This window comes from Pezoporus wallicus, unplaced genomic scaffold, assembly GCF_028554395.1.
Source record: "Pezoporus wallicus isolate ANWC-B61680 ecotype Strahan unplaced genomic scaffold, APGP_CSIRO_Pwel_v1 contig_10656, whole genome shotgun sequence".
In the NCBI taxonomy this organism is placed as follows: domain Eukaryota; kingdom Metazoa; phylum Chordata; class Aves; order Psittaciformes; family Psittacidae; genus Pezoporus; species Pezoporus wallicus.
The window spans coordinates 190832-217742 of NW_026636108.1; the positions used below are offsets into that span (position 1 = coordinate 190832).

The 26911-nt window shown below is 51.0% G+C and overlaps 4 protein-coding genes and 2 non-coding genes across 7 annotated transcripts; 4 read left to right on the top strand and 2 right to left on the bottom strand.

Annotated features, from left to right (window-relative positions):
- Positions 1–611: 611 nt before the first annotated feature.
- On the top strand, positions 612–9164 carry CCT6A (chaperonin containing TCP1 subunit 6A). The gene is made up of 15 exons (XM_057399045.1): positions 612–666; positions 1357–1528; positions 1782–1845; positions 3703–3837; positions 4395–4568; positions 4735–4838; positions 5372–5482; positions 6038–6197; positions 6460–6542; positions 6948–7044; positions 7450–7597; positions 7917–8050; positions 8160–8262; positions 8555–8627; positions 8805–9164. Exons 1-15 carry the CDS (start codon positions 612–614, stop codon positions 8875–8877), a joined length of 1686 nt encoding a protein of 561 aa, XP_057255028.1. The 3' UTR covers positions 8878–9164.
- Positions 4158–4289, top strand: LOC130593714 (small nucleolar RNA SNORA22). The gene has a single exon (XR_008970865.1). It is a non-coding gene; the product is annotated as a small nucleolar RNA SNORA22 (small nucleolar RNA).
- LOC130593713 (small nucleolar RNA SNORA15) lies at positions 5105–5236 on the top strand. Its single transcript, XR_008970864.1, has one exon. It is a non-coding gene; the product is annotated as a small nucleolar RNA SNORA15 (small nucleolar RNA).
- A 1097-nt stretch (positions 9165–10261) lies between the features above and the next one.
- SUMF2 (sulfatase modifying factor 2) lies at positions 10262–14734 on the top strand. The gene is made up of 9 exons (XM_057399060.1): positions 10262–10311; positions 10595–10751; positions 11798–11912; positions 12475–12519; positions 12724–12874; positions 13372–13427; positions 13823–13907; positions 14266–14431; positions 14512–14734. Exons 1-9 carry the CDS (start codon positions 10263–10265, stop codon positions 14615–14617), a joined length of 930 nt encoding a protein of 309 aa, XP_057255043.1. The 5' UTR covers position 10262; the 3' UTR covers positions 14618–14734.
- Positions 14735–15405: 671 nt separating this feature from the next.
- Positions 15406–20408, bottom strand: PHKG1 (phosphorylase kinase catalytic subunit gamma 1). 2 transcript variants are annotated; one of them, XM_057399062.1, is made up of 10 exons: positions 20294–20408; positions 19953–20083; positions 19539–19714; positions 19190–19244; positions 18589–18654; positions 18264–18427; positions 17553–17643; positions 16567–16720; positions 16355–16480; positions 15406–15714 (listed from the first exon to the last, which is right to left on the bottom strand). In XM_057399062.1, exons 2-10 carry the CDS (start codon positions 20033–20035, stop codon positions 15463–15465), a joined length of 1167 nt encoding a protein of 388 aa, XP_057255045.1. In that variant the 5' UTR covers positions 20036–20083; positions 20294–20408; the 3' UTR covers positions 15406–15462. The 2 variants fall into 2 exon arrangements, with proteins under 2 accessions (XP_057255045.1, XP_057255044.1); XM_057399061.1 differs by having other exon boundaries at positions 20327–20343.
- A 2569-nt stretch (positions 20409–22977) lies between these two features.
- On the bottom strand, positions 22978–25116 carry CHCHD2 (coiled-coil-helix-coiled-coil-helix domain containing 2). Its single transcript, XM_057399046.1, has 4 exons — positions 25017–25116; positions 24339–24576; positions 23609–23768; positions 22978–23220 (listed from the first exon to the last, which is right to left on the bottom strand). The coding sequence occupies exons 1-4, from the start codon at positions 25064–25066 to the stop codon at positions 23210–23212; spliced, it is 459 nt and encodes a 152-aa protein (XP_057255029.1). The 5' UTR covers positions 25067–25116; the 3' UTR covers positions 22978–23209.
- Positions 25117–26911: the final 1795 nt, after the last annotated feature.

Here is a 26911-nt window from a genome sequence, read left to right on the forward strand (position 1 = left end):
GGACAATTCAGGCCTGGTAAGCATCTGCTCTGTGTTTTTACTAAGCGTTAAAAACAAATATGCAGAACAGTTTAACAACTACAGCTACGACTGAAAATGGAGGAAAGCTTGTCCTGATGTCTGAAAAATGCTGCAAAATGGGGATTTCATGTGAAAACACCAATGAGAAATATCACTTTACCATAAAATAACTATTCTCGGATCCAGCAAAGAAACACAGAGAAGTCTTCCTGGAAGCTTTAAGAGGATGTTTAAGAGTGAAAAGCACGGCTCATGTGGATGTGTGATAGCTGATACAAGCACAGACCTAACTCTTGTACATCACTACACATCCTCTCTGTTTGTACAAAAAGCAGAGGACTAGAATATCTTTGAAAATGGCTTTTTCCTCACAAAAAAAAACATCTCAAAGTAAATTTTCCCAGAACTTCTATTTTGCTACAGTAATAATTGCCCTCACAAACCTGAATGTGCTGGGGCAATGGCCATAGCACTGTCAGCAGCCAGCTCCAAGCATCGCAGGTGTTTAGGATGGGTAATTCCACAGGACATCACCCACACAGGTCACAACAGCAGCAAGGAAAACATACAAGGTGCCCGCTGGTGTGCGGATGGGTTTGACAAGGCTGCCCTCTACTGAGAACAGCCCCGAGAGAGAGCATCGAGGTAGAACCATTACAAAGCAGGGAATCAAGATCAGCAAAGTATTTCTGTGTGACTTTGGGGCTATGGAATCGAGGGTAGAGCTGGGGATTCTGCTGTTTTAACCAGGCATTGCATCTAGGAACCTCAGATATTAGCACTGCAGCCTCTTGGGGCTGGGTTGGTGTTATGGTTTCAGCAGGTTGGAAGCATCACAACAAGAGTGAAGACTAAACCTTAACAGGGTTTCAGAGGCAATTTTGAAAGGCCAAGCGTAATTTCCTGCATTTTGCAATGCTTAATGTATACTTCTAATGATTACAGTAACAGAACAGAAAGCCCAGCCACTACACTAACAGTATTTCACACAGCAGATGCACTGCTCAGCTAAACAAAAGGCCTCCAAACTTGTGTCATGTTCAAACACCGACTCCATCTAAAACGTTTCAAACCAGAAACCCAAGTGTATTGGCAGCTATCTGAGTCACTCTGCCTGGCCATGCAGGGCAGTCCTCCTGCACAGCATGGTGTTTTGCCCAGAAACCTGAGCTCCTCACCCAATTCCCTCACCGGATTCCCAGCCTATAGCCAAAACCTGCCCTAACAGTTGTTTCAGTCAGGCTCTTCCAAAACAACGTTGTACCCACAGCACGCTTAGGCTTTGCTACTGGAAGAGGCACGAAAACATTTTCATCTCTCTGCATCGCTGCTCAGTGCCAAACCCAGCATCCAGGGCTGCATCCAGAGCTCCCTGCTGCAACAAGCGGGATGAGATTTACCCTGCTCCATCCCCATGCCTGGTGGATGAGGAGGTGAACATCAGCGCGGCCCGCGGTCTCCAGGATGTGCTGAGGACCAACCTGGGCCCTAAGGGCACCATAAAGATGTGAGGGGACACCCCCCCCCCCCCGCGCCTCCTTCTGGGGTCTGGGGGGAAGGTTCCTCCGAGCGGCCCTTAGGGCGTGAGGGGAGAGGCAGGGGGAGCCCGGGCGCCGCTGCCGCATGGCGGGGGACAAAGGAGGAGGCCGCGGGGCTGGTGGAGCGGGATGAATGGAGGGGGAGCGGTGCGGGCCCTGGGGCAGGCACGGGTGGTGGGGCCGGGACCGGGGCGCTGCTCACCCGCCTCGTGTCGCCCACAGGCTGGTGTCGGCCTCGGGGGACATCAAACTGACCAAAGATGGCAACGTGCTGCTGCAGGAAATGGTGAGCTGGAGCTGGTGCTCGAGGGGGAGGGAGCCTTGGGGTGCCTGGGGCTGAGGGGGGACCTCGTCCTGCATAGCCCCCGGTCCGCGTTTCTGTGGTGGTCGCTGAGGGCTTAGTGCTCCTTGGGCGGAAGATAAAAGAAGGGCAGCGTGATAGGCGTTGAATGGAGTTTGTGTGCTAATTTGGCAGGTTAAAAGCAAACGTGAGCTGTTAAAATAATGAAATTGGCACTTATGTGTCTTCCGTTTTGCTTACAGAAAGCATACTTTGGTGCTGCTTGAGCAGCTTTAAGACAGCAGAGTTTGCCATGGTGTTTAAAACTGAGTGATAGATGCAGCCCATAGCTCTTGCATGTTGAGACCATAGGGGTGATGCCCCCCTGCCACTCACTGCACTGGGTCTCAAGCTGGGGGCCTCATGTTGAGCCCATGGTGGGTCCTGGTGCTGTTAGGGTGCGGTGTGCTGCCAGCTGAGCAGCGCCTGTAAGTGCCTGTGGAGTATTGCACTCTATTAGCTATTGTAATTCAGCGTGAAGTGTTGAAGTTAATGTACACAGTGATCTGGGAGACAGGAAAAACATTGTTAAATCACCTCTTTCATACTAGAGGTAGTACTTTAAAGATAATAATAAAAAGCTAAATGACAGAATAAATGGTCCCATTGAATTCTGTCTACTCACCCACCTGGACTGCTGTGTTCAGCTCTGGGGCCCCAACGTAAGAAGCATGTGGACCTGCTTGAGCGAGTCCAGAGGAGGCCACAAAGATGCTCAGAGGCCGGAGGACTTCTGCTACGGGGAAACGGGCTGAGTTGGGCTTGTTCACCCTGCAGATGAGAAGGCTCTGGGAGACCTTTGAGCAGGTTCCAGTGCCTGAAGGGGCCAACAAGAAACTTGGAGAGGGGCTTTTTATAAGGGCAAGTAGGGACAGGACAAGGGAGAACAGCTTTAAACAGAGGGGATATTTAGATTAGATATTAGGAAAAAGCTTTTCACAATGAGGGTGCTGAGGCACTAGCACAGGCTGCCCAGTGACGCTGTGGCTGCCCCATCCCTGGCACTGTTTAAGGCCAGGTTGGACGGGGCTTGGAGCTTCCTGTGGAAGGTGTCCCTGCCTGTGCAGGGGGTTGAAACTGGGTGAGCTTTAAGGTCCTTTCCAACCCAGGACTCTAGTACAGTTACTGAGCACCAATCTTTTCAGCTGTAGGTACCTTTCTGTAGGTTCATAGGCTCCAACCTATGTTAAGATACACTTCAGGCAACCATTGGAGATGCTAAGTGATGTTTGTGTTCTCTGTAAGTAACGCAAGGTCACATATGGTGGTTGTGAAGTCTGGCTGGGCAGGCATGATGCTCATAACTGGAACACCAAGTGTACTGTTTAGCAGAGCAACTGGCAAGAAACAAAGTATTTGAATGTTCTTTAGTTTCATAAGTAAACTGCCAAAGGAATAGCAAACCAGTGAGAGCATGTACACCACTGGTCATGCAGAGATTCCTGAATTAGCTCTAAACATGCTGGGTTTAGTGCCAGCAGCAGTCCAGTTGTGATGGTGCATCCTTTGCCTAAAGGAGAGAGGGGCTTTGCCAAGCTAATTGGGAATGGTTGACTAGTTTGGCCCTTAGCACTCAAAGTTTTTGTGTATAGATGCATAATCTGAGGGGGGATTAATGTTACACGGGTTAATTCCATCCACTTATTGTCAAAGTTATTGGTGTTACTTGTTGAAACCTGCTGAATAGACATGAATCATGAAAACATCAACTAGTTCTTACAGATTTTGTTTAGCTGGTTGCAAATTACTTGCTTCCTGTACCAGTACAGGAAGACTTAAGGTCAGCTTCTTGTTTTTGTTTAGCAAATACAACACCCTACAGCCTCTTTGATAGCAAAAGCAGCAACAGCACAAGATGACATCACTGGAGATGGCACCACTTCGAATGTCTTGATCATTGGTGAGCTCCTAAAGCAGGCAGACCTGTATATCTCTGAGGTATGTATGCCATGTTTCTTTGGTAGGTGGACAAGTTAGACGCTTCATCTGAGACCATTCAGCTTGTTTTGTTTGATGCTTAATACTCTTAAGTCAAACATGAAAGTGAATCTGTGTTTCTGCTTTTAAAATGAGTGACTTGTTCAAAACTAAACCCACTGATTACTGATACTGTAGCTTTTGATAAGGTTTTGTCTGATACCTGCCGTTACTTCTGTCTGTGTTGTGTGAGTTAAAATGCTTTTACTTCCATGTTAACAAGGAGAACTTCCCTGATAGTAGGTATTTTAGATGTTGTAGTTACAGAACACGCATTTGTACTGCACAGTGAACACCCAAGTGTGCTTTGTAGTTCCCTTGGTTTCAATTCTGTGCTAGAAGAATCTGTACTTTTCCTCTGCATTGGAAGGATTTGCATTCCTTTTACATGTATTCAGAAGGACAGTACATTTTCTTGGTTTTGTAGGATGTTTTGACATGGAGTGTTGAAACTGCAGGTTCTATTTCAGGAAAAAATACTACTTTGTCTACTGATTTCATTTCTTTCCTTGTTCTAGGGTTTGCACCCTAGAATAGTAGCAGAAGGGTTTGAGTTCGCAAAGGAAAAAGCACTCGAAGTTTTGGAGCAGGTGAAAGTAACCAAGGAAATGGACAGGGAGACCCTCATAGATGTTGCCAGAACATCCCTCCGTACTAAAGTTCATGCAGAGCTTGCTGACATCCTAACGGAGGTAGGTCTGTGTGTGTCTTCTGCCTCTTTTAGTGTGAAGAGGTTTTACAGAGCTGTGATTATTACTTGAGTGAAAGGTGGATGGAAAGATGTGAACTTGTACTTTGGAAGACTAATAGTTGTTTTGTGTTTGGTTTTTTTTTTTTACCCCCTTCCCTCACTTCCAGGCTATAGTAGATTCTGTTTTGATAATTAGAAAACCAAATGAGCCTATTGACCTCCACATGGTAGAGATTATGGAGATGAAGCACAAATCAGAAACTGACACAACGTAAGTAATAATTATCTTTGAGCTTCAGTTTAATGGTGCCCTGATCTTAGTTTGTGGAGTTTTGTTTTCTTTTTAGAAGAGTTTGGATTTTTGAATAGCAAAGAGTAACACTGGCTCAGGCTTTTACACAACAGCTTGAATAAATACTTTTTCTCAGTAATAGTGTCTGTAGTTCTGTTATGCTTTAGGCTCATATGTGTCCAAGTACAAAATAGCATTTGATGAATGGAAACTGGATTGTAGTCATCTAGTTGGAAATTCCATAGGCATGGATGAATTCTGCACTAGCTTTCCTAAGTAGCTAATGCAGTCAGACGCTATGCCAGAATAAATTCCTTTTTCACACTGCCTGGTATGCTTTTTACATGAGTGGGCATGCCTTTGGAAGTGGAATACATGGTTGTTAACTCCCAGCACAGGCAGTTTGTATTTGACAGTGCAGCTGGTCAATTTTCTGACTTGCCTGCACTTCCATGAAATACATGTCTCCTGTATGTGTATGTTGACACACAAAATGCTTTCTAATCTTTCAGGCTGATTAGGGGGCTGGTTTTGGACCATGGTGCTCGTCATCCTGACATGAAGAAAAGAATGGAAGATGCTTATGTTCTTACTTGCAATGTATCTCTAGAATATGAGAAAACGTAAGTACACAGCAGCAAGGTAAGGAGCAGAAAATGCTCCTGTCTTTTAAGACTTGTTTAAGGTGTGCTTAAATAAGAACCTGAAAGACTGCGTAGGCTTTTCCACAGCAAGGCAGGTAGTGTAGAAGGTGGAGTAGAAGAGGTAGTGCTCCTGCTGTCGCCTTTTGGGAAGGGGAAGCTGGTGGCTGAGAAAATGCCTTTGAGGGGCAGAGCTTCATAGTGGGTTTTGGTTTCATTATTTCGTTGGAGAAAAAAAGGATGGAAGTTCTTCCTTTCTTGAGTATAATTTTATATTCTAAAGAAACATCTGAATACGTAATCTGGAGTTTGCTCAGTTTCAGGTGTGTGCCTTATTTCTTGCAATGGAGAAGCTCTGAAGCAGAGAACAGAACAGCTGTATTCTGCATGCTGGTCTGGGGCAGGGGAGTGGCTTGGTTGTTCTATTTTGATTTCTTTAAAATGTTGCTGAAAGGACTGATATTTATTTCTACAGCATAGAGGAGAGGATTTTTTACTGCTTTTTCATTATCGTTGTGGGGTGTTTTCCTCCTTTAGAGAGGTGAGCTCTGGATTCTTCTATAAAAGTGCTGAAGAGAGAGAGAAGCTTGTGAAAGCAGAAAGAAAATTCATTGAAGACAGAGTGAAAAAAATCACAGACTTCAAAAGAAGAGTCTGTGGCAATTCAGATAAAGGATTTATTGTGATCAACCAGAAGGTGAGATGAAGGCTATAACTAACTAGAAAAATGAATTTGTAATGCTGGCTCTCTTGGCCAGCCGTGTGCTATTTGACTCCCTTTGTGTACCATTCTGCAGACAGAAATAGCTGAATTTAGGCTGATGTACTTTTGCATATATGCATACGTTTCTTATTTGAGATCTTTGAGCCCTGGGGGAGAACTTGCTCATTAGTGTCAGATTGAGAGAGGGTGTGTTTAGCTTTTTCTTTATCCTGATGGTCTCTTCCTTTATTTCTAGGGAATTGACCCAGTTTCCTTGGATGCACTTGCAAAAGAAGGAATAGTTGCTTTGCGGAGAGCTAAAAGGAGGAACATGGAAAGGTCAGTTTCTGTGGAGAGGAGAAGGTTAAATAACATGCTTTTCCAAATCTGAGCAGTGAGCCAAGTCTGGTTTGAATCCACTTTTAAAGGACTTGCACTAAAAAGTCCATTTCAGTCTCACCAGCTTTTGCTGCTGTTACTTAGGATAGTTTGTATAAACTGCAGGAATATCAGTTTGGCACACAGGGTGATGCAGGAATTGCAGCTGTCTGACTCTTCACTTCTAGATGCCTGTAGAGGAGACTTGATTCTACAAGCTTATTTTTGTGAAGAGTTCTTTTCATGAATAGAAGCAAACTGCTCCTGTGTGTGGTGTTCTGCATGCTGAAATACTGCTGTTACATTAGTGACTTCAGATAGTGCTTAACACAAAGCAAGTGCTAAGCTGTACACATTCTTTCTCAGATTGACCCTTGCATGTGGTGGTACTGCCATGAATTCCTTGGACGATCTCACTGTTGACTGTCTGGGACACGCAGGGCTTGTCTATGAATATACATTGGTGAGTATGACACAGCCTTCAGCTGAAGGCAGGTTGGATACACCTAATTTGGTGCCACCTTTTCTTTTGTCTTGATATATCTGTGCATGGATTTTTCTTAAGTGTTTTAACAGCTTCAGTGGGATGCGGGTAGAGGCTGCTGGCATTTCACATCCCAGTGTCCCACTTGTATGTGAACACCTACCTGGATGTTTACTGTTATTGTAGTGTACTTTCCTGTTATTTGCATATTATGCTTTTAATATCTGTAGAGTTCAAAAAACCGAAATAAGGTTCTTGTGCTTCTCATCACTTTCTGAAACGCTTTGAGTGCAGAACTGAATGTGAAGGTGTTCAATTTTTCTGACTAGGTGTATACATTGAGCAAATAATGACATGAGTATGTAACCCTATGGTTTTTCACAGGGTGAAGAGAAATACACCTTTATTGAGAAATGTGACAACCCCCGCTCTGTCACCCTGTTGATCAGGGGACCAAATAAGCATACACTCACACAGATCAAGGATGCAGTAAGAGATGGGCTGCGTGCTGTTAAAAATGCTATTGAGGATGGTAAGGCTCTGCTCTGTTTAGGGATATTAAGGATCTTCTGTTGAAACCTTGAAATCAGTAAATTTTATATCGGTTTCATTGGTATGCCATGCAGTCAGACACTAAGCTTGGTGTATTTCAGTGTGAAGTGCTTTCAGTTACCATTACTGTTCTTATCCCTTGTATTTACAAGTAGTTAACCATGTAAGTTCAGACACCTGATCAGACACAAGCTGTCTTTCAAAAGATAAAGGAAGAGGTCAAACTACACTGAAAATTAGCTGTTCAAACTGGGATAGGTACTGATTGTGAAGTCTCACCATCGAGTTTTCCCTTGCAGGATGTGTGGTTCCAGGAGCAGGTGCCCTGGAAGTGGCAGTAGCTAGTGCTCTTCTTAAGCATAAACCTAATGTAAAAGGAAGAGTGCAGCTTGGAGTTCAGGCTTTTGCTGATGCTCTGCTCATCGTTCCTAAGGTACGAGGAACTCTGAATAAAGCGGCTTTAAAGCATGCCAAGACCCATTGCTTTGCCTGCTGAAGATCTCTTTTAATTAATATGAACTAATATCTCTGTTCTCTTGCAGGTTCTCGCTCAGAACGCTGGTTATGATCCCCAGGAAACGCTAGTGAAGGTTCAGACAGAGCATGCAGAGTCGGGGCAGCTCACTGGGGTTGATCTGAACACTGGTAAGAACTGCCTCAAATAATGCTCTAGTAGGAACTTGTCATGGCTGAGCTGCAGGAAGAGTAAAGTTTCTCTGAGTGCAGACAGGTATCCCTCTTTCCATAAATAGCTCTGCAGGTTTCCTGGTGCTTCAGGCTTGGTGCAGTGGGGTATTTCATTGCATTCTGTTAAGCTCCTTGTGAAGATAAAGCACATGGTAACACTGTTGAATGTACCAATATCACATATTAGACAGTGGAAAGTCTTTGAATTCTATGAGTCGGTTATTTAAAAACCATTATACATCTTTCACAGGTGAGCCAATGGTCGCTGCAGCAGCTGGAATCTGGGATAATTACAATGTCAAAAAGCAACTGCTTCATTCATGGTAAATGTTAACACTATTTTCACTTCAAATAGTTACGTTTTGTTTTATCATTGCAATTGATAATGTGGAATGGAGCCATCTGTTGTAGGGGAAGCTGTCTGGAAAGGCAGAAATGAAGCTGAGTTGTCTTTGAACTCTGTCAGGTGGCTCTTCTAACACTGTTTGTCCTATGTCCAGCACGGAGATCGCTAGCAACATTCTCTTGGTGGATGAGATCATGCGCGCCGGACTCTCTTCTCTTAAAGGCTGACTTGGATCTGTTGTTGTGGGTGGTGGTCAGCTCCAGAAGTGCCCCATGGAATGTTTGTAAGAAATCCACCCAAAGATGCGTTTTCCTTGGCTGTGGTGGATTGTCCTAGCAACAGAAGCTCCTCTGCTGTCACAAGCAGCCCCTCTTTGGTAAACATGTGGCCAGTCAAAATAATAGCAACTTGATCAGACATTTGGCTCTAAAACTCAGTTATTTATTTTTCATTTCACTGATGTGTACAACTGAAGTTGCTTTTCTTTTTACCCAATAAACTCTTACATTCTGTGCTTTAGCCTTTTGCTTATTTAAAACTTCACCTCCTGGTTCCAGTGGGCTGCAGGCCTTGACTTGTGCTGTCTGGCTCTCAAGGGCAGTGTTAAAACCAGTAAATTTCCACTACATGTATTGTGTACGTTTGACTTCATCTGTATCTATAGATGCATTCCCAGCCTCTGGCCTACAATAGATGATCTCTGCAGTGGCTGATTCCCTCAGAGCCTGAATGCCTTTCTCTCTTGTGCTCCAGTTGGCCAAATGACTCAAAACATCATCCCTGTACAAAAACCTTTCTTTCACAGCTGCCCAAAAAGCCTGCAGCAGCTAGGATTCCCAGGCGGTCTCCTATCCAGGTACTAACTGAGCCTGACCCTGCTTAGCTTCCATCGATCAGACCAGATCGGTGTTCTCAGGGTGGTTACACCGTAGGCAAAACATGGAAAAAGGAGGCTCTGCTGCTGGGGGAGCCTGGGCTCAGAGCTGGAGTCTGCTCTCTTTTTGTTGTAAAAGTGGGTTGCATTGATCACTTCATGGCTTTGTACTTCCTTACAAATGGAACTGAGCGAGTTAACTTGTTTGGAGGAGTGGTGAAAGACCCAGTATGTGTCATCAGCCTTGTTACACAACATGGTGGCTGGTTTTTAACACTACTACATTAAAGTATTAATGGACAACTAGGGCTATAAACTGGCTTAGGGCAGAGCTGCAGCTCCAGCTCAAGCCTGTGCAGGCAAGCTGCTGGGGTAAAAAGGAGGAGTGGGTTCCTACCCTCCTAAATGATCTTTCTTAACCCCTGTTGTGCTTTGTTAGCAGCCACGCTTCCCTGCTCACGTGCAGCTGCTATACCACCATGAAAACATCCTTAAACAACAACCACTAACCCTAACCCCTCTAACACCCCCTTTAGCCGGTGCCACGCCGGTGGCTCGGGATGGCGGTGGCTGTGTTGGTGTCCCCAGCACCAGGAAGGGGGTCGGTACCCGCTTCTCACACCCGACCACGCGGTCCCTATCCCGGAAGCCCCGCGGGCTCCCGCCGTGGGGCAGGTCCCGGAAGCGCTTCCCGACTCCCGCAGCTCTTCCGTGTCATTGCGGTTGGATCGCGGTGCGATGGCCGCTGCGGCGCTGGCGCTGCTGGCGTGCGGCTGGGCGCTGCGCGGTGAGCCCGGGGACCGCAGCGCTCCTTTAAAGGTGCTGCCGGGGTGATTGCACCCGGTTGGAGCCATTCCCTGCCCCGAGACACATGGAAAATGTGGCTTGAAGCGTTCTAAAGCTTGTTACCAAATACAAATCGTAGTCGCTAACGTATCCCTGCAGTTACGTGTGTAGGAGACAACCCGATCTCCAGTACATCAAGGGCTTTTACTGCAAATACTTCTTGCTGTCCTGTGTGGTCGTGTTTAGCAATGAAAGTTCTCACCCCGAGTTTCTTCCCTTTTCAGCGTTTGCCCAGGATGACAGCATGGTGCAGCTGCCTGGTGGGAAGTTCCAGATGGGATCCAGCTCTCTGGAGAAGAGGAATGAAGAGGGGCCCGTCAGGGAGGTGACAGTGAAGCCGTTTGCTGTTGACAGATACCCAGTCACAAACAAGGATTTCAGGTAAGGGTGAAGGGTTGCAGAGGTTTGGCTCTGTGTGGGTTACAGGGTCCTGGTAGCCTGGAGGGCGCTGGGTCTTCTGGGGCTGATTCCCAGGTCTGAGAACCAGCCCTGGGATGCTGCCACAAGGACAAAAGAATGTGTTTGTCAGTAGTAAATCATCTCTAGAGGTGAAAGCTGAAGCATCTTACCAGTATAGCTCACGAAAATGCTTCCTTTCCCCCTCTGTTTCTCCTTCTTTTTCTTTGCTTCTTCTTTTCCTTTTCTCCTTCTTCTCATCCCTTTTTTCTTATCCCTTTCTTTTTTCTTTTCCCTTTCTTTTTTCTTTTCCCTTTCTTTTTTCCTTTCCCTTGCAAACACACTTTGTGTGTGTGTGTGTGTTCTTATGTACAGGGCTGTGCTGCTTCAGATTGCAGGTTCCTATAAGTTCCATTTCCATTCTCAAACACCGGATCACTCCACGTATTTTACAGGAGCCCTTGTACAGAGCACTAATAAATGCACTGGGGGAAATGCCTTTATTTGCCTGGCTGAGCCCTTGTTGCTTAAGAAGAGCCAATGCTTCCATGCACCACTGAGCACTCAGCAACACTCAGTAATGGCTGTTACTGCAACTTAGGCAGTGAGGAAGTAAATGGGGCAGAAGCAGGGTGAGATTATTCAGCAGCATGTGACATATGTTTCTGCATTGTAGGGCTGCTTCATTAACAGCAGCTGTGGGTTTAGTGGCCTTTAAGGGATTTTTGGTCTGTGAAGTCATTATCTTTTATGGAAGAGCAGAGTGCAGGGTGAGTTTACCTGCACAGGTAACAGAAACGCCTGTCACATCTGGGAACAGATGTAATTGGGCTGCTTTATCTGTTCAGTCTGTATCAAACTGGCCTGAGCTGTGCTGGGGAGGAGGCGGGATGCTCTGCAGATGGGGTGTCTGTAGGTTGGGTATGTTTTGCCTTGCTCTGATCTTGCTGCGTGTGCAGGTGGCTGTATTTGGTGGTGTGACTCTTGAAGAGCTCTCCCCCAGCCACCTGAGTGTGTTGTGTTTGTGCCAGGGAGTTTGTTAGAGAAAAGAAGTACAAAACAGAAGCAGAAGCGTTTGGCTGGAGCTTTGTCTTTGAGGATTTCGTACCCGAAGAGCTGAAGAAAAAGGTCACCCAAAAACTAGAGGTAAACCTAAACCCCATGGGGATGAGTTTCAGTGATGGGGATGGAGGTGGGATTCCTGATCTCTCTGGTTTAAGTGGAATAAAACCACAGGAGGGGACACCCTTGCTGGTATTGCTTTTCCATTGAGTAGCAGCTGCCTCTCAGTGCAGAGCCTGGCCATTCTCAGTGGTTTGTCTTCAGGTTTGGGTTGTTTTGCTTCTGAACCTAACAGCAGGGTTGAGCCTGAGTAGATTTATGGTGCTTCTGTGTTCACATCCTCTCCAAACACTGTCAAATTGGGCTCATGATTTGCTCCAGTGAGCTGGGAGAAAAGAACGTTTCAAAGTACTTTATTAATCAAACCTTGAAATAGAAACCGTAACCAGCATGGGCTTCTTCATCTGGTTTCCCTTTTGAAAGCAGACACCTCTCTTGGAAAGCACGATCAAAATGCCTGTGATAACCCAGCTCCAACTGCAGCATTGAACCATTTCCAGACTAAACCAAGTGCTCTTGTTAACATCCACACTGCGGGGTGGTGGTCACCAGCTCAGCTTTCATCCGGTGTCATTTCTTTTCCCAGTCTGCCCCTTGGTGGCTGCCCATTGAGAAGGCGTTTTGGCGACAAGTAAGTAAAGACCTGGGGTGCTGAGTCTTCTCCATGCTGGAAGCATGCATGTATTAGTGTGTGCTGAACCTTGCTGGCCAAAGCCAGGGAAACAGTAGCATCTCTGGGTGCTGCATGTTCCATGCCCTGTTCTGTCCTTTGTTCCCTTTTGAATTGAAAAATGTAGAAAATCAATTAAAATCTGTTTGATGCAATTCTTGCCAGCCCTCAGGTCCTGGCTCCAGCATAAAGGACAGGCTGCACTACCCGGTGCTGCATGTGAGCTGGAATGATGCGCAAGCATACTGTGCCTGGAAAGGGAAGAGGCTCCTGGCAGAGGAGGAATGGGAATTTGCTGCCAGGGGAGGACTGGAGCGTACGTACCCCAGGCTCTGTTCCCAAACTGAGGCATTGAGCAGTGTTCATTGTGTCAGATCCAAACCTCCATCAGGGGATGCTTCCGGAGGTTAATCTGTGGGGCTGAACCACCTCTTCTGGCCTGGGAGTCAAATTGTTTTATGGAAGAAGTGGCTTATATATGGTCTTAATATATGTTCCTAAACAAAGGAATGGGGCAAGGAGTGAGCCACCTGCCCCCACACACTGAGGGTGGCATAAAGCAGCCACTGGGATTGCTTGAGGGGATCGCAGGACTCCCTGATGCAAGTGATGGTTTGTGAATGGGAAGCTGTTGCTGATTCCCATCTCTCCTTGGCACTGTCTGGAGGGATGACACTGACAAGCCCCATCCAGAAAACCCTTCTCCATGTCCCAAGCTGAGCAGGAAATGGTGGACATGAAAGCCTGGTTAAAAACAGGCAGATAGAGATGTTGGCATGGCCCGGGGTAACGCATGGCTCTTCCTCCTTGCAGAAAGGGTGTATCCCTGGGGAAACAAGTTTCAGCCGAACCGTACAAATCTGTGGCAGGTAAGAGCTTTAAAATCATCCCATCTACACTGAGCTCATCTGAGGGGGGTGTTTAACTTGAGCAGACTCTGCGTGGCTGCCTAAAGTGGCTGCATGGTCCTGGGAAGCAATGCAGGGTACCAGAATTGAGCTCCGGATGGGGTATCCAAAATACCATTGGAGGGGGCAGGCTCAGCCCAGCTTCCCTGGAAAACCAGGATTCCAGGTTCCAAAAATCCATACATGGATTTGTTTGGAAAGGGGGTTGTCCTGGGAGAAGCTGAGTGAACTCTCTCAGCCAGAAATGCTGTGTAGAGTTAATTTGCAATGGGGAGTTACTTCCATGGTTCAGGTGTAACACAGTCCTGTGAAGAGTGGAGCAATGGTGGTCTTTGGAATGATCTCTCTTCCCACAGGGAGATTTCCCAAGGGTCGACACGGCTGAAGATGGTTATCACGGCGTCTCGCCGGTGACGGCGTTCCCTCCTCAGAACAGCTATGGTACGGAACAGGCATCCCTGCTTTGGGGAATGGCACCTGCTTCCTAAATTAACTCTGCTTACAAAATCCTGTAGTTGTGGCAGAGTTTCAGGTATGATGCGGGACCACATCAGCATCTTGATAGAGTAACCAAGCCCAGCAGAAGCAGTGATGCCACGTCCTCACACAGATGGGACACGTTAAGGGTCCAGATGTAACCTGGGACCAGTTTGAAGTACAGTGAAGAGCTGCTGCTTTCCAGTCTCACCATTAACTCGTGCTCTTGCAGCAATGATGTGCCCACTTCTGTGCACCAAAGGGCTTTTGCAGCCCATACAGATGGGCTCTCAGAATTCAAACCCTCCCATGTCTCACTCAGGGCTCTATGACCTGCTGGGGAACACCTGGGAGTGGACCGCATCCGAGTACCTGACTCCGGGGCTGGCATCAAGGCAGCGCGCTCAGAACATGCGGGTCCTGAGAGGAGCCTCCTGGATTGACACCGCCGATGGGTCTGCAAACCATAAAGCTCGTGTTACTACCAGGTAGGTCTGGGCAGTGCCCCAGGATGGAAGCGTTCGCTAGGAAGGATCCCTGATTTCGGTCTCTTCTTTTTCCCTGGGAGAATGGGGAACACACCAGACTCAGCCTCTGACAACCTCAGCTTCCGATGCGCTGCCGATGTTCCGCCGATGTTGGCCAAGGAAAGCTGGACCAAACCTGAGCTCTGAGCAGGTCACTCACTCAGGAAGAGCTGAGGGCATTTTCTCCTGTGGAGATGAACAGCAACCCCCAGCAGTCGCTTTTGTTAAACCCCAGTTTAAAACATTAAATACTTCCAGCTAGAACTGCTTTCCGCACCGGGATGCTGGGGGACCAGCAGGGATTGGGAATGGCAGGCTGGGTGCTTCGTCTGTAACATCCTTTTGGTGTGGTTGATATTACAGCTCTCCTCTTGGTGTCCGTTCTAAGCGAGCTGAGGGGTGCATGTGTGCAGGACCAAGGTCTGCTCCACCCTGGGCATGGGGCTGTCCTGAGGGGCTGCTGACGGGGTAAACCAATGGGGGCACATCTCTGGAAGGGGGACATCTCAGGAATTCCCAGCTCTGTACCATCTGCAGAGCCATCCCAGGAACAGAACAAGGCACCTTTACTGACTGTTGAGCAATGGCAAAATGATGCCTGTGCTCATTTCTAAGTGCACAGAGCAGTGACCTACCTCTCCTAGGTCTTGCAACCAGCACAAACTCTGCCACCAAACCTGATGGCACCAGGAGCCCTGAGCACATTGGTGGGTGAAGACAGTGCCCAGGGCACTGCTCATCCCTCCTCTACCTACGAGTGTCCCACAGTGGTCCCACTTCAGTGCCCATGGCTGAGCCTTCCCCATCAGGAGCTGATTACAGCTCTGTTAGAGCATCTCCTCCAAACCCATCCCTGGGGCACCCACCCACCCCCCAGGGGCAAATCACTGCACCTGATTTGAGGCCGGTGCAAAGAGCAAAAGCAAAAGCCATCACCCTTTGGCTTTCAAAGGTTTTATTCCTTGTGAGGAAGCTCGCTGCTCACAGCGTGATCAAAACAGCTCCTCCTCGGCCGCCAGGGTCAGCAGGATGGCCTTGCAGGTGTTCTCGAAGAGGGCAGCTCTGTTCTGCGCTTCCCCCTTCTTCACCCAGTGCCGGTAGGTCCTGAAGGCGCAGGCGTCGATCAGCTTGCGGACGGGCTTCAGGGCGTACGGGTCCCGCACCACCAGCTCCCTGGTGACGGCCTTGACGAGCCGGTACTGGTAGTAGATGCGGACCGATGCCAGGACGGTCAGGCAGATCACCTGCGGCACAGCGGGCACAGGCGGGGGGGTGAGCACAGTCCTACAGCAGGACCAGATCAGTCCCCATACATCCCATGTGGCTGCTGCCTGTGTGGAGGAGTCGGGAGGCAGCCTGGCTCCCGGCGCAGGTTTAGTCCCGTGTGTGTGGAGTGAGCTTTTTCCTTAATGGCAAAACTACAGCTCAGTCCTAAACGTGTCACCTAATGCCCTTCTGGGTGCCTTAGCACTGCCCTATCGACTGGCTGTAAGGAAGGGAAAGGATTCCTCTCTTCTGTCAGCTTTTGCATCATTTGATGCACCCGTGGGATGTCAGCTTCATTGATTCTCCTTTAGAACTGATCTTGTGCACCTGTGGGATGTCAGCTTCATCGATTCCCCCTTAGAACTGATCTTATTTCTTCATAGAACCCTATGGTAGCGGGAGCCAGGTTTATCCCTTCTCTTATTCCCTTCTGTGAAAAAGCCCTTAGGAAGTACCACAAAGCAAGCACAATAGTGCTGGGGAGAAGCATCTCCTCCCAGACCGCCGCATCCTGCCAAAGCCCAGGTCCATCAGCCGTCCTGACTCCCAGTTTCCTGCAGCTCAGCTGGGAAATCCATCCCACCTCTTGACTCCAGGTCACCGCATCCCCATCCTCACCTTGAACTTGCGGAAGGGGCTGAAGTGCCGGACCTCCTCTGTATCGTACTGCTGGAAGAAGGGGTGTGCGAGCGCCTCTTCGGCCGTGTACCGCTGCCGCGGGTCCACCACCAGGAACCGGGAGATCTGCAGCAGCACAATGGCTCCATCCGGGCTATCCCAGGTGTCCACAACTTCCCCACACCAAGGCTTTCCCATCCCCAAGCTCCTACCAGGTCCTTGACGGTGTCCGAGCGGTCGTCCCACTCCGGGGAGCCGAACTGGTAATCCCCATTCATGATCATCCGCAGCATCAGCATCTGCTTGCGGTGCCAGAAGGGAGGCGAGCCGGCCAGCAAGGTGTACATGATCACCCCGGTGCTCCACCTGCAGGTAACCCACATGGATCCCAAAGCCCTCCCTGGCGCCCATGGGGCACCCAGCAGCATAGCTCAGGCTCCCCTCAACGTGGCTTTGCCTCCCTGGGACACCAGGAGGAGCCTGCCCTGCCTGGTGCGTGCTGCTGGGGCTCATCAGCCCTGATGGGTAATGGGGAGCAGGAGCTGCCCTGCTGCTGGGGAGGGATTTGGGGTTTCCGAGCTGAGCTGATGTGGAGCTGCTGCCCCGGATGCTGCAGGAGGAAACTGGAGGTCGAAGGTATTTGTCTTGTGTTTTATAGGGTAGGGAGAGGGTGCAGGAGGGTGGGATGTGATGGGACACAATGGCACAGCAAGGCTGGAAGCTCTGGCGCTGTCTCAGCTCAGGCTGTGGTGTGTTAAGTGTCCTGTTTAAGCTGAAAAGGGGCTGTAATGCTCCAGTGTGTTTTGAGTGCATGGTTACACCTCTGACCCCTGCACACCTGAGCCTGAAGCCACCAGAGATGGTGGCAAAGTCCTTGCAGGGCCCTGAGCTGGCTGCTCTCTCCGGTCTTACTATGGGGGATATTTAAAAGGCCCCTGTGTCTTGGAGCCAAGCCTGAGCTGATTGTTATGAACACAAAGTGTTGCTTTCAACCCTACCTGAGAGGGTAAAGCAGGGGGACAGGCTTGACCCCAGCCTGCTTCTCCCCCAGCCCTGTAACAGAGCCTCCTAGTCACCAGCACAGCCCCTCGCAACCCCTGAGGTTGCCTTTTGATGCCTCATTTAACTCTTTCTGACACTCAAATGGGAGTCCATGTGCCCACTGTCACTCTGCTCTGGGGACTGGGGTCTCACTCACATATCCACCTCCTTCCCGTAGCCTTGGTGCTCGTCGTCCATGGAGCACTGCAGGATCTCAGGGGCCAGGTAGCCAGGAGTGCCACAGATCTCTGTCAGGACAGGACACAGCATCCACATGAGCCACCCCGGAGGGATTGTGCCATTCCCACCCAGGATGGGTGCTCAGGGGGCTGGATCCCAGCTGGGATCAGTGATGGGGCTCGTGTGAATCTCACTGGTGACCCTTCTTGGTGTGCTACAGTGGCTTAAAGCAAGTGAAGAGAGCAATGGGGAAGGCAGTGGAGGGGATGCCCATTGTTGGATAGCTGGTTCTATGCAGGGTGGGAGCTGGGGGGAAAAAGCCTTGCTGTTGGGCAGTAAATGGATGGTGTGATGAGGATTGACTGGAGGGGAAGAGAAGTGGAAAGAACAGGATGGGTTTGTACCTCCTCGTGGCAAGGAGTGTGGCGTGGGGGCCGTGTGCGGGCAGAGCCAGGCTCGTGTGTGAGCAGGAGCGCGCCCTAAGCCGAGAGGCACCAATCTGCACCCATGGCAGCGAGACTGGCTCCAAGGGGAGAGTGGGGCTGGAGAGACCACACTGACTTAGCGGTGGCCTTGGCAGTGCTGGAGGAAAGGCTGGACTTGATGATCTTAAAGGTCTTTTCCAGTCTGGTTGATTCTATGACTTGTGGTGGCCATGGGCATCATCCCTACCTCCCCGTCCTCCTACCTTTGAGCTTCTCATTCTCCTGCAGCTGGCAGGAGAAGCCGAAGTCCGTCAGCTTGATGTTCATGTCGTCATCCAGGAGGATGTTCTCCGGCTTCAGGTCCCGGTGGACGATGTTGATGGAGTGCAGGTACTGGATCACCTCCAGCAGCGCGTGCATGATCTTCCTGGGGATGGGTGACAGCAGCTCTCCCAGCTCGAATGCCCACGAGCACCGTGCTCCCGGGGGTGGGAACAGGGAGCGCTCAGCCCCGGGGCCGGTTTTGCCCATGGGTGCTTTGAACGCACCCTCTGCTTCTGCAAAGGGGTTTTCAGCATCTGGCCCTACCTCGTCTCCTTCTCGCTCAAGGTGACTTTCTCAGTGAGGTAGTCAAAGAGCTCCCCTCTCCTCATCCTGCGGGAGGGAGGGAGGGAGGGAAAAGGGAGACAGTGGCTGAGCTGCAATGGAAAACTGGCCCCTGGGGAGGGTCAGTGCCCCTTAGCAACCCATGGCACAACAGGACAAGCTGGCTCCTTAATAAGAAGGGGGCAAAAATGCCTTTATATGCTGCGAAACATCAGGCAGCAGGGGAAAGGCTGTCCCTGGAGAGGGCAGGTTTGGGATGGGGCTCTCCCAGTGTCAACATCCTCCACTGATGTCCCTCCTGCTGCCCTGGCATCAGGGGTTGTGGTGTCACATACACCCTAGTGCCACTGAGCATATAAATAACCTGTGGGGATGCACAGCAGCTCCCACCAAAGGTTACAGGGAAACCTGAGCAGCGCTGACAGAAGGGAAACACTGCTGGGAGCAATCGAGGCTCGTTTCTACCCTAAGCAAGAGCTAGTTGTCCCTCCACTGAGCACTGTTTGGGCCATAAGAAGCTGGTCCAGTGCTGGCTGTCTACAGAGTGGGAATGGACTTGGGGTGATGGCGAGCTGGTACTTACAGGTCAAACACCAAGAAGAAGAAGGTGCTGGATTCGTAGCTGTCCTTCAGCTGGACTGCAATAAAGCACAGGGAGGATGAGCACGGTGTAGAGCATCTTCCTGCCCATTAAGAGACTAAAACCTGGTGATCTAATTGCTAATTCAATTAATGAGGAGTTGATTTGGTGGGGAGACAACCTGGGCACTGCTGGTCTGTGTGCAGGGGCAGAGCAGACGCTGCTCAGAGCAGGTGCCCCGCATCACTTCAGGACCATCGGTCTGACCCTCAAGGATTTCATCCCAAAACCCCTTCCTGGGCTAAATGGGGCAGACACCCCCCCTTGCCCTGATGCTCGGAGCCAGACTTACTGACATTGGGGTGGCCCGAGACCTTCCGGAGGATGTCGATCTCTTTGGTGGTGGCCTCTCGCAGCTCCTGCACCTCCTTGGGGGAGATGTTCCCCGCGGTGATGTCGATGATCTTCACAGCGTACTCCTGCCGCGTGGTCTTGTGGATGCACCGACGGACCACGCTGCTCACCCCCCTGCCAGGGACAGCACCAATGGGGGCTCCCATTGCCCCCCCCGCCAGCCCATTGCCACCGGGGCTGGTCGGTGTTTTCAAGCCCAAGAGGTTTCCCTCCCTTGGGATGGAAGATTTCGAGCCGATGGAAAATGCTGCTTCATGCTATTTTTAACCCCCTGCTGCCACGGGCCCTGTTCCTATCGGATTCCCAGGGAACACTGTACTGGGGCACACAGGAAAACAAACCCAAGCTTTACCTGCCCAAAACCTCCTTCGGCTCATATTTTTCATAGAACTCCTTGGATGAGTTCCAGTCGGGCAGATCTTCTTCCTTGGTCATCTCTGGCTCCTGTCCGGTGGCACTCTGGGCTTTGCTGGTGGAAAGGAGCTGCAAGGAGAAAAGAGCAAGGATGGACACTCGCTGCATTGAGGCAGAGCCCCTTGATCCCCTCCGGAGGAGAAAAGACTGAGGATCAGATCCCGGACCAGAAACCAAAGGAAGATCTCACTGGGGACAGAAGCAGCCTGGCTGGGACCAAGGCTTCGGGAAGCGCTGCAGCACCTCAAAACCCCATCCCTTCCTGTGGAGCATCCGCACCCAGCTCACGGGGCATCATCCTCCGGCTCCTACCGTGTGCCAAGGGCTTTGCCACGCTCCTCCTGGTTCCTCCAACCCGGCAAAAGGACTGAGGAGGGAAATGGGTGCGAGGGGCGGTGAAGCAGCGTGAGGAGCTGGGGGGGGGGGGGGGGGGTGAGGTGCTGCTGGGGGCAGGGTGCCTGGGGACAGCCGGTGCTGCGGGGTCAGCTGCGGCCGAGGGCAGGGCTGGGTGAGGAGACAAGCCAGAATCAGTGAGCTCCCTCGCATGCTCAGCTGCCAGCAGCCAACAGAGCTCCCGACGGGCTCCTGTCCCATTCCTTCTTCCCGGAGGAGGAATGCCGTGACAGTGCTTTGGCAGAGGAGGGGGAATAACCAGTCCTCCCCATCCCTGGTGTTCACTGCCGTTCCCCTTTAAACCCTGGGAACAGCTTCTTCCTGTGCCCAGCATTGCTGAAATCCCAATTGTCCAGGTCCAGCTGCTCCGCAAGCACACGGAGACCAAGCAGTGCGCGTGGGAAGCAGCAAAACTGCCCCCTTGGGGTGACAGCAGGAGGGCAAAGAGCCCCAGTAGCGCAGGTTTCCCTTTGCCTTCATCTCCGAGGGGGGGAAAGCTCTGCCAGGAGGCAGCCAGGCAGGTTCGCACCTCTGAGTTCAAATCTTCTTATCGGTGCCCTGACCCGGTTAAGGACCGAAGCTATGGACGATGCCTAACGCGGGCTGGAGCGTTTCTGAACAGCCCGGGGTTTGCTCTAATAACGTTTTAGGTGCTGGTAGCAACGCCAGAGCAATCGGGGCTAAAACCAACAGGGTTTAGGCAGGAGCCGGGAGAAGAAAAGATCTCCGAGGTGGGGGGAAAACATCAGCTTCGATTGGGTTTGAAGCTGAAAACTCCAAGTCCTGGAGTTGGTGTTTGGGGAAGGGCTGGAGGCTGGGGAGCACCTGCGGGTGCTGCCGGATGGGAGGAGAGAGCCAGGAGCTTGTTTATAATACCCTGATATTATATATATCCCGATATATATACCCTGATAGGAGAGCAGCTGCTCCGGGCGCTACCAGGATAAGCCGGTTCTATTATCAGAGCTTTCGAGCTCCATGGGAGTGGAAAGGGGGAATAAAGGAGGTTGGGGGGGGCACAGAGAGGTTTCTCTCTTAAGGCGGTGATGGAGGAACGCAAATGGAGGCGGCGCTGGCCATGCCCGCCCCGCTGCTGTGGATTCGCGTCTTTGCCTCGGTGAATCCTCAATAACACACAAATACCCATTGGGATCCCGCCGGAGAGCTCGGGCTAAGGCAGGGTTTAGGCCGGAACGGGAGTGCCTCCCCCCCCACCCCGACCCCTTCATTTCCCCCTCCAGATCCCCCCCCAGCACCGGGCCCCGGAACCGGCCGGAGCTCAGCAAACACGGGCAGAAAGCGCTCAAGGTAACGCCGGGATCCACGTCCCCGGGCCCCCCCCGGGCCCCCGCCCCGCCGCCGCTGCGCTCACCTCGCCGCGGGCAGCCCGGGTCCGCCGCCGCCGCGGAGCGCCCCGTTCCCGGCCCCGTTCCCGGCCCCGTTCCGCGGGCGGGCGAAGGGCAGCGGCCGGGGCGGGCCGAGGAGCGGCCGCCGAGCCAAAAATACAGCGGGGGGGGGGGACGGGGACCGGGCCGGGCACCAGCGGCGGCGCCGCGGATGGAGCTCCCCCCCCCCGCCGGCCCGGGGTCTAAACCCCGCGTTGAGCCGGCCCCGAGCCGCTCCTCGGCGGTGCAAGGGAAGCCTCGGCTCGCCCGGCACCTGCGTGTCCGGGTGCCTCCTCCCCGCTGTCCGCCGCGGGCGCTCCTGCTCTTCGCTTTCCCCTTCCCTTCTTTTCCTCAGCGCGGTGAACACCGAGCAGCCGGGGTGGGAGCTTGAGCAGCGGGAGGCAAGCGGCTCCTGCCGCAGGGAAAGGTGGGTTTGTCCTTATCCCCCTTCCCAACACTGATGTTATTCTTCCAGGAACGGCAGATCCGAGATGGAGGAAGGTTTTCAGGAGCAGCTCGGGAAGACCAGGCCACGCCGTTTTAAGTGTTTTTAGCAGGAATCTCAAGGTCATTCCCCCCGCACTCCCCAGCGAGGGTCCCTCCTCCGTGCACCTTCCAGCCCAGCTGAGGTACTGGAGTGTTTTACTCCATAGGTTGCAGGGGCTCAGCAGGGCATGAGCTGCCTGCTCCCTCCGACGGGAAAAGGAGGGCTCGCACCCTACATCGATAAATACCCTTTATGTGGAGATGGTTTGTTCTCTTCCTGCAGCAGCTTTGTTGCCTACACGAGGAGCAAAGAGAAGGCTGGAGCACCCCGTCGTGTTTCAGGCTCCTATCACAACATGGAGGAAGAGAAAACCTCAGCTGGTATCATCAGGAACTGCAGCTCTTGGAACATACAGCTGCATGGCAGCCTATGGGCTACCTAGGTAATCCTACCAGGGATCTTGGCCAAGGGGAGGGATTTGTCAGAACCTCTTGAATGGAGGAGCAACAGGAGGCTACTGGGGAGTCAAGGCCCACCACATGAGGAACAACATACGCGGGGCCACACGTCACCTCCCTGTCACTACACATTTTAAGCAGTAGAAGCTGCCTGCGGGGTTCAAGTGTTCACAGCAGAACAAAGAGCAGTTTATTTACACACGGTGTCACATTCAACACAACAATCAGCAAACCAGTAACACAAATCAGCTCATTCCACTTTATTCATTCTTCCATTTTGTGCTAAATCAATTTGCAGCTGTAAGTCGTAGCACATCTGTAGCGGCTATGGCAGGAATCAAGCCACAAGGAGGACAAGAGTGTGAATACATCAACTAGTAAAGTTTCAACTTTAGGCTTTATTACTGAAGCTTTTTCTTCATTCACAGATCAGTTCTTGCAAGATGACATTCAGCAGCCTTGTTCTGAAGGCTTAGGCTAAACCTGAAAGGTAAGGAGTTGGCAAAGTTAACAGTAGTAAGGTTTGGATCCCTGACATATCTGTTGGCGTGTTCCTTCTCCCTCATGCTAAGCTGGCCACACACCAGCAGTGCCAATTGTCCCCCAAGTGTGCTGCCACCGCTCTCTCACACTGTCAACTTCAGTCCATGCATAAAAGCTTTGGGAATTCATCTTCCCCACACCACCCCACCTCCAACTATATGGATGGGACCAAAACAGGACAGCAGCTTGCTGTAACAGACTCCACTGTACATGTACTCTAAGTATTCCCACTGTGTACTGCATGGACTGAAAAAAAACAGGACATTATTCCCACATTCATTTTACTGATCAACTCCTTCAGTAGTTGCCTGGAGCACTGCTCACTTACCATTAGCAAACCTGCATTGCTTCAGCACCTCACTGAAGCCCTCACACAGCTTGAGGTCAGTCTGGTTCTGGGCACACTCCAGGAATTGCTTCATTTCATACTGGCAAGGAGCAAACTGCTGCTGCTGCTGCTGGTAGGCAGGCTGGGCTGCCTGCGGCTCCTGAAACAGCAGAGACCCCCATAAGCACCCTTCAACAGCTCCAGCCTCCGAGGCCAAACCACCCTGGTGCTGCTGGGTGTTTCTTCCCTGCATTTCAGTCAAAATGCTGTGTTGCCTTTTAAATGGAAAACAGATAATGGGGTGAAGGACAAAACAGGCTTCCAGCAGTGGCTTGGCACATTCTGAACAGTTTCCTACATTACAGACACTCGGGTAACTTTGGATACACTCGGGTAACATCATTATCTTAATGACTGAGCAGCACAAGACGATCTCACATTAGATCTTCCCATTGTAAGATCTGGTACATTAAAGTCCTGCTTGAATCAGAATACTACAGCAGAAAACAACTGTTAACACCCTGCCACAAGCATGTTATCACCCCTGGATCCCTTGGGGCTAGTTTTAGGAGATGGTGATTGTAGTAACCACCTTGGAGAGTTGAGTCTCCATGGAAAGATATGACTTGTGTAGGCTTTATGTCTACAGCAGTTCCCTGAGCCTATATGTAACTGCTTTGCCAAGTTACCTGCACTTCATTAGTGGGTGTCCCGTTGTGCTTTCTCTTACCTGATAAGTAATATCAGGCCGCGCAGCTTCAGAGCTGCTTCCTCCACCAAATCCTCCTGTCAGCGCATGGCCTATGGTATGGCCCACAGCAGAGCCCACGGCCACTCCAGCAGCAGTTGTAGCCATCTGTGCCATCAGACCAGGCTGCTTCGGCGCGGGAGCAGCCACAGCAGAAGCCGGAGCCGCTGCTGGGACAGGCGCCTGTGCCGGAGCTGGAGCTCTCATCTGTGGCGCTCGACTGCAAGGACATGAAGAGAAAGCTCAGCTCATGGCTCCAAACACAGCGGGCAGAGGCACAAGCTCCTCCTCATCACACCCTGCACACTGACGGCAAGAACTCAGTGTCCTGGCGAGTGATTTATGCACATCAAAGTCAGGCTTTCGAGCTTCTTTTTGCGTGTTTTAAAGGCCACCAGCACCCCGCCACCCAGAGCGCTGCGCTATTCTGCGGTTAACGAGATACAACCCGAAAGGAGCCGATTAAATCGGGCCTTAACGCCCAGGCCCCGCGCCGAGCGGCCGCTGAGGAGCTCCACATCCACCCCCGTGCCCCGCTAACCGAGCCCAGAGCGCCCGGGGCCCGCTCCCCGCCCAACCCCGCAATGGCGGAGAGGCCTTCGCCGCCCGCGGCCTACACGAGGGGGCGGCTGAGGAGGAAACGGGCCCAGCGGGCCTCACCTGGCGGGGGGCGCCACGCGGGACGTGCGGCTGCGGCCGCCCCTCGGCATCGCGGCGGTGCGGGGAGGGCTGAGGCGAGGAACGGAGCGCGGAGGACAGGAGAGGAGCGGGACCGGACCGCGTCCAACCGCCGCTGAAGGTCACCCGGCACTGCCCGTGCGTGCTTACGTCACGCCGCAACGCCGCGCGGGAAGGTGGGGCTTGCGCAGGCCACGCCCCCTTCCCCGATGGGTTGGCGGGAAACGGAGCAGTGGCGGTGAACGGTTAAACGGTGTCAGAACGGTTTCTGAAGGGTTAAACGGCGTCTGAACGGTTTCTGGACCGTTAAATGGTGTCTGAACGGTTTCTGGACCGTTAAACGGCGTCTGAACGGTTTCTGGACCGTTAAATGGTGTCTGAACGGTTTCTGGACCGTTAAACGGCGTCTGAACGGTTTCTGAACGGTTAAACGGCGTCTGAACAGTTTCTGGACCGTTAAACGGTGTCTGAACGGTTTCTGAAGGGTTAAACGGTGTCTGGACGGTTTCTGAAGGGTTAAACGGTGTCTGGACGGTTTCTGAAGGGTTAAACGGCGTCTGAACGGTTTCTGGACCGTTAAACGGTGTCTGAACGGTTTCTGAAGGGTTAAACGGTGTCTGGACGGTTTCTGAAGGGTTAAACGGCGTCTGAACGGTTTCTGGACCGTTAAACGGTGTCTGAACGGTTTCTGAAGGGTTAAACGGTGTCTGGACGGTTTCTGAAGGGTTAAACGGTGTCTGGACGGTTTCTGAAGGGTTAAACGGTGTCTGAACGGTTTCTGGACCGTTAAACGGTGTCTGAACGGTTTCTGAATGGTTAAACGGTGTCTGAACGGTTTCTGGACCGTTAAACAGCGTCTGAACGGTTTCTGAAGGGTTAAACAGCGTCTGAACGGTTTCTGGACCGTTAAACGGCGTCTGAACGGTTTCTGGACCGTTAAACGGTGTCTGAACGGTTTCTGGACCGTTAAACGGTGTCTGAACGGTTTCTGAATGGTTAAACGGCGTCTGAACGGTTTCTGGACCATTAAACGGTGTCTGAACGGTTTCTGGACCATTAAACGGTGTCTGAACGGTTTCTGGACCGTTAAACGGTGTCTGAACGGTTTCTGAATGGTTAAACGGCGTCTGAACGGTTTCTGGACCATTAAACGGTGTCTGAACGGTTTCTGGACCATTAAACGGTGTCTGAACGGTTTCTGGACCGTTAAACGGTGTCTGAACGGTTTCTGAATGGTTAAACGGCGTCTGAACGGTTTCTGAAGGGTTAAACGGCGTCTGAACAGTTTCTGGACCGTTAAACAGCATCTCAGTGTGTGCCTATGGAGGATCGGTCCCTATGGAGAAACCCGGGGACACCGGGAAGGAGCTCGTAGAAATAAGAGGTCTTCCTTCCACAGTGTAGCCATGGAGTTAGATCCCGAGCTGCTAACACTGAGGTAAACACTGCACTCCCTTAAATGGAGTCAATGGAACGCTGCTTAGATGGAGTTCTCTAGACAAAACACGATGGGGTTTGGAACCCGGTGTTAATGATGGGCCTGAGAGATTTATAAAGGAGTGAGTTATTTAATAAGGGTAGGGGGAAAATGCAAGTTATGCCCTATAACTTGCAATACAATCAAGTTACATTCCAGGCAGGGTTCACTGCCTCAATCCCCAGGTAAAATTGATCTGAATAGCTGCTTATTCAGTTAATATAGCACAGAAGTTTGGTTTCTCATGATCTAAACCTCATTGAAAAGATATACATAGGATTAGACCCAATTAGTTAATAATCTCACCAATAGATTGGAACTGGGTGATCTTACAGTCCTTTCCAACCCAAAGCTTTCTGTGATTCTAAGACATGGAACAAGTCTGTTTCCCGTTATAAGC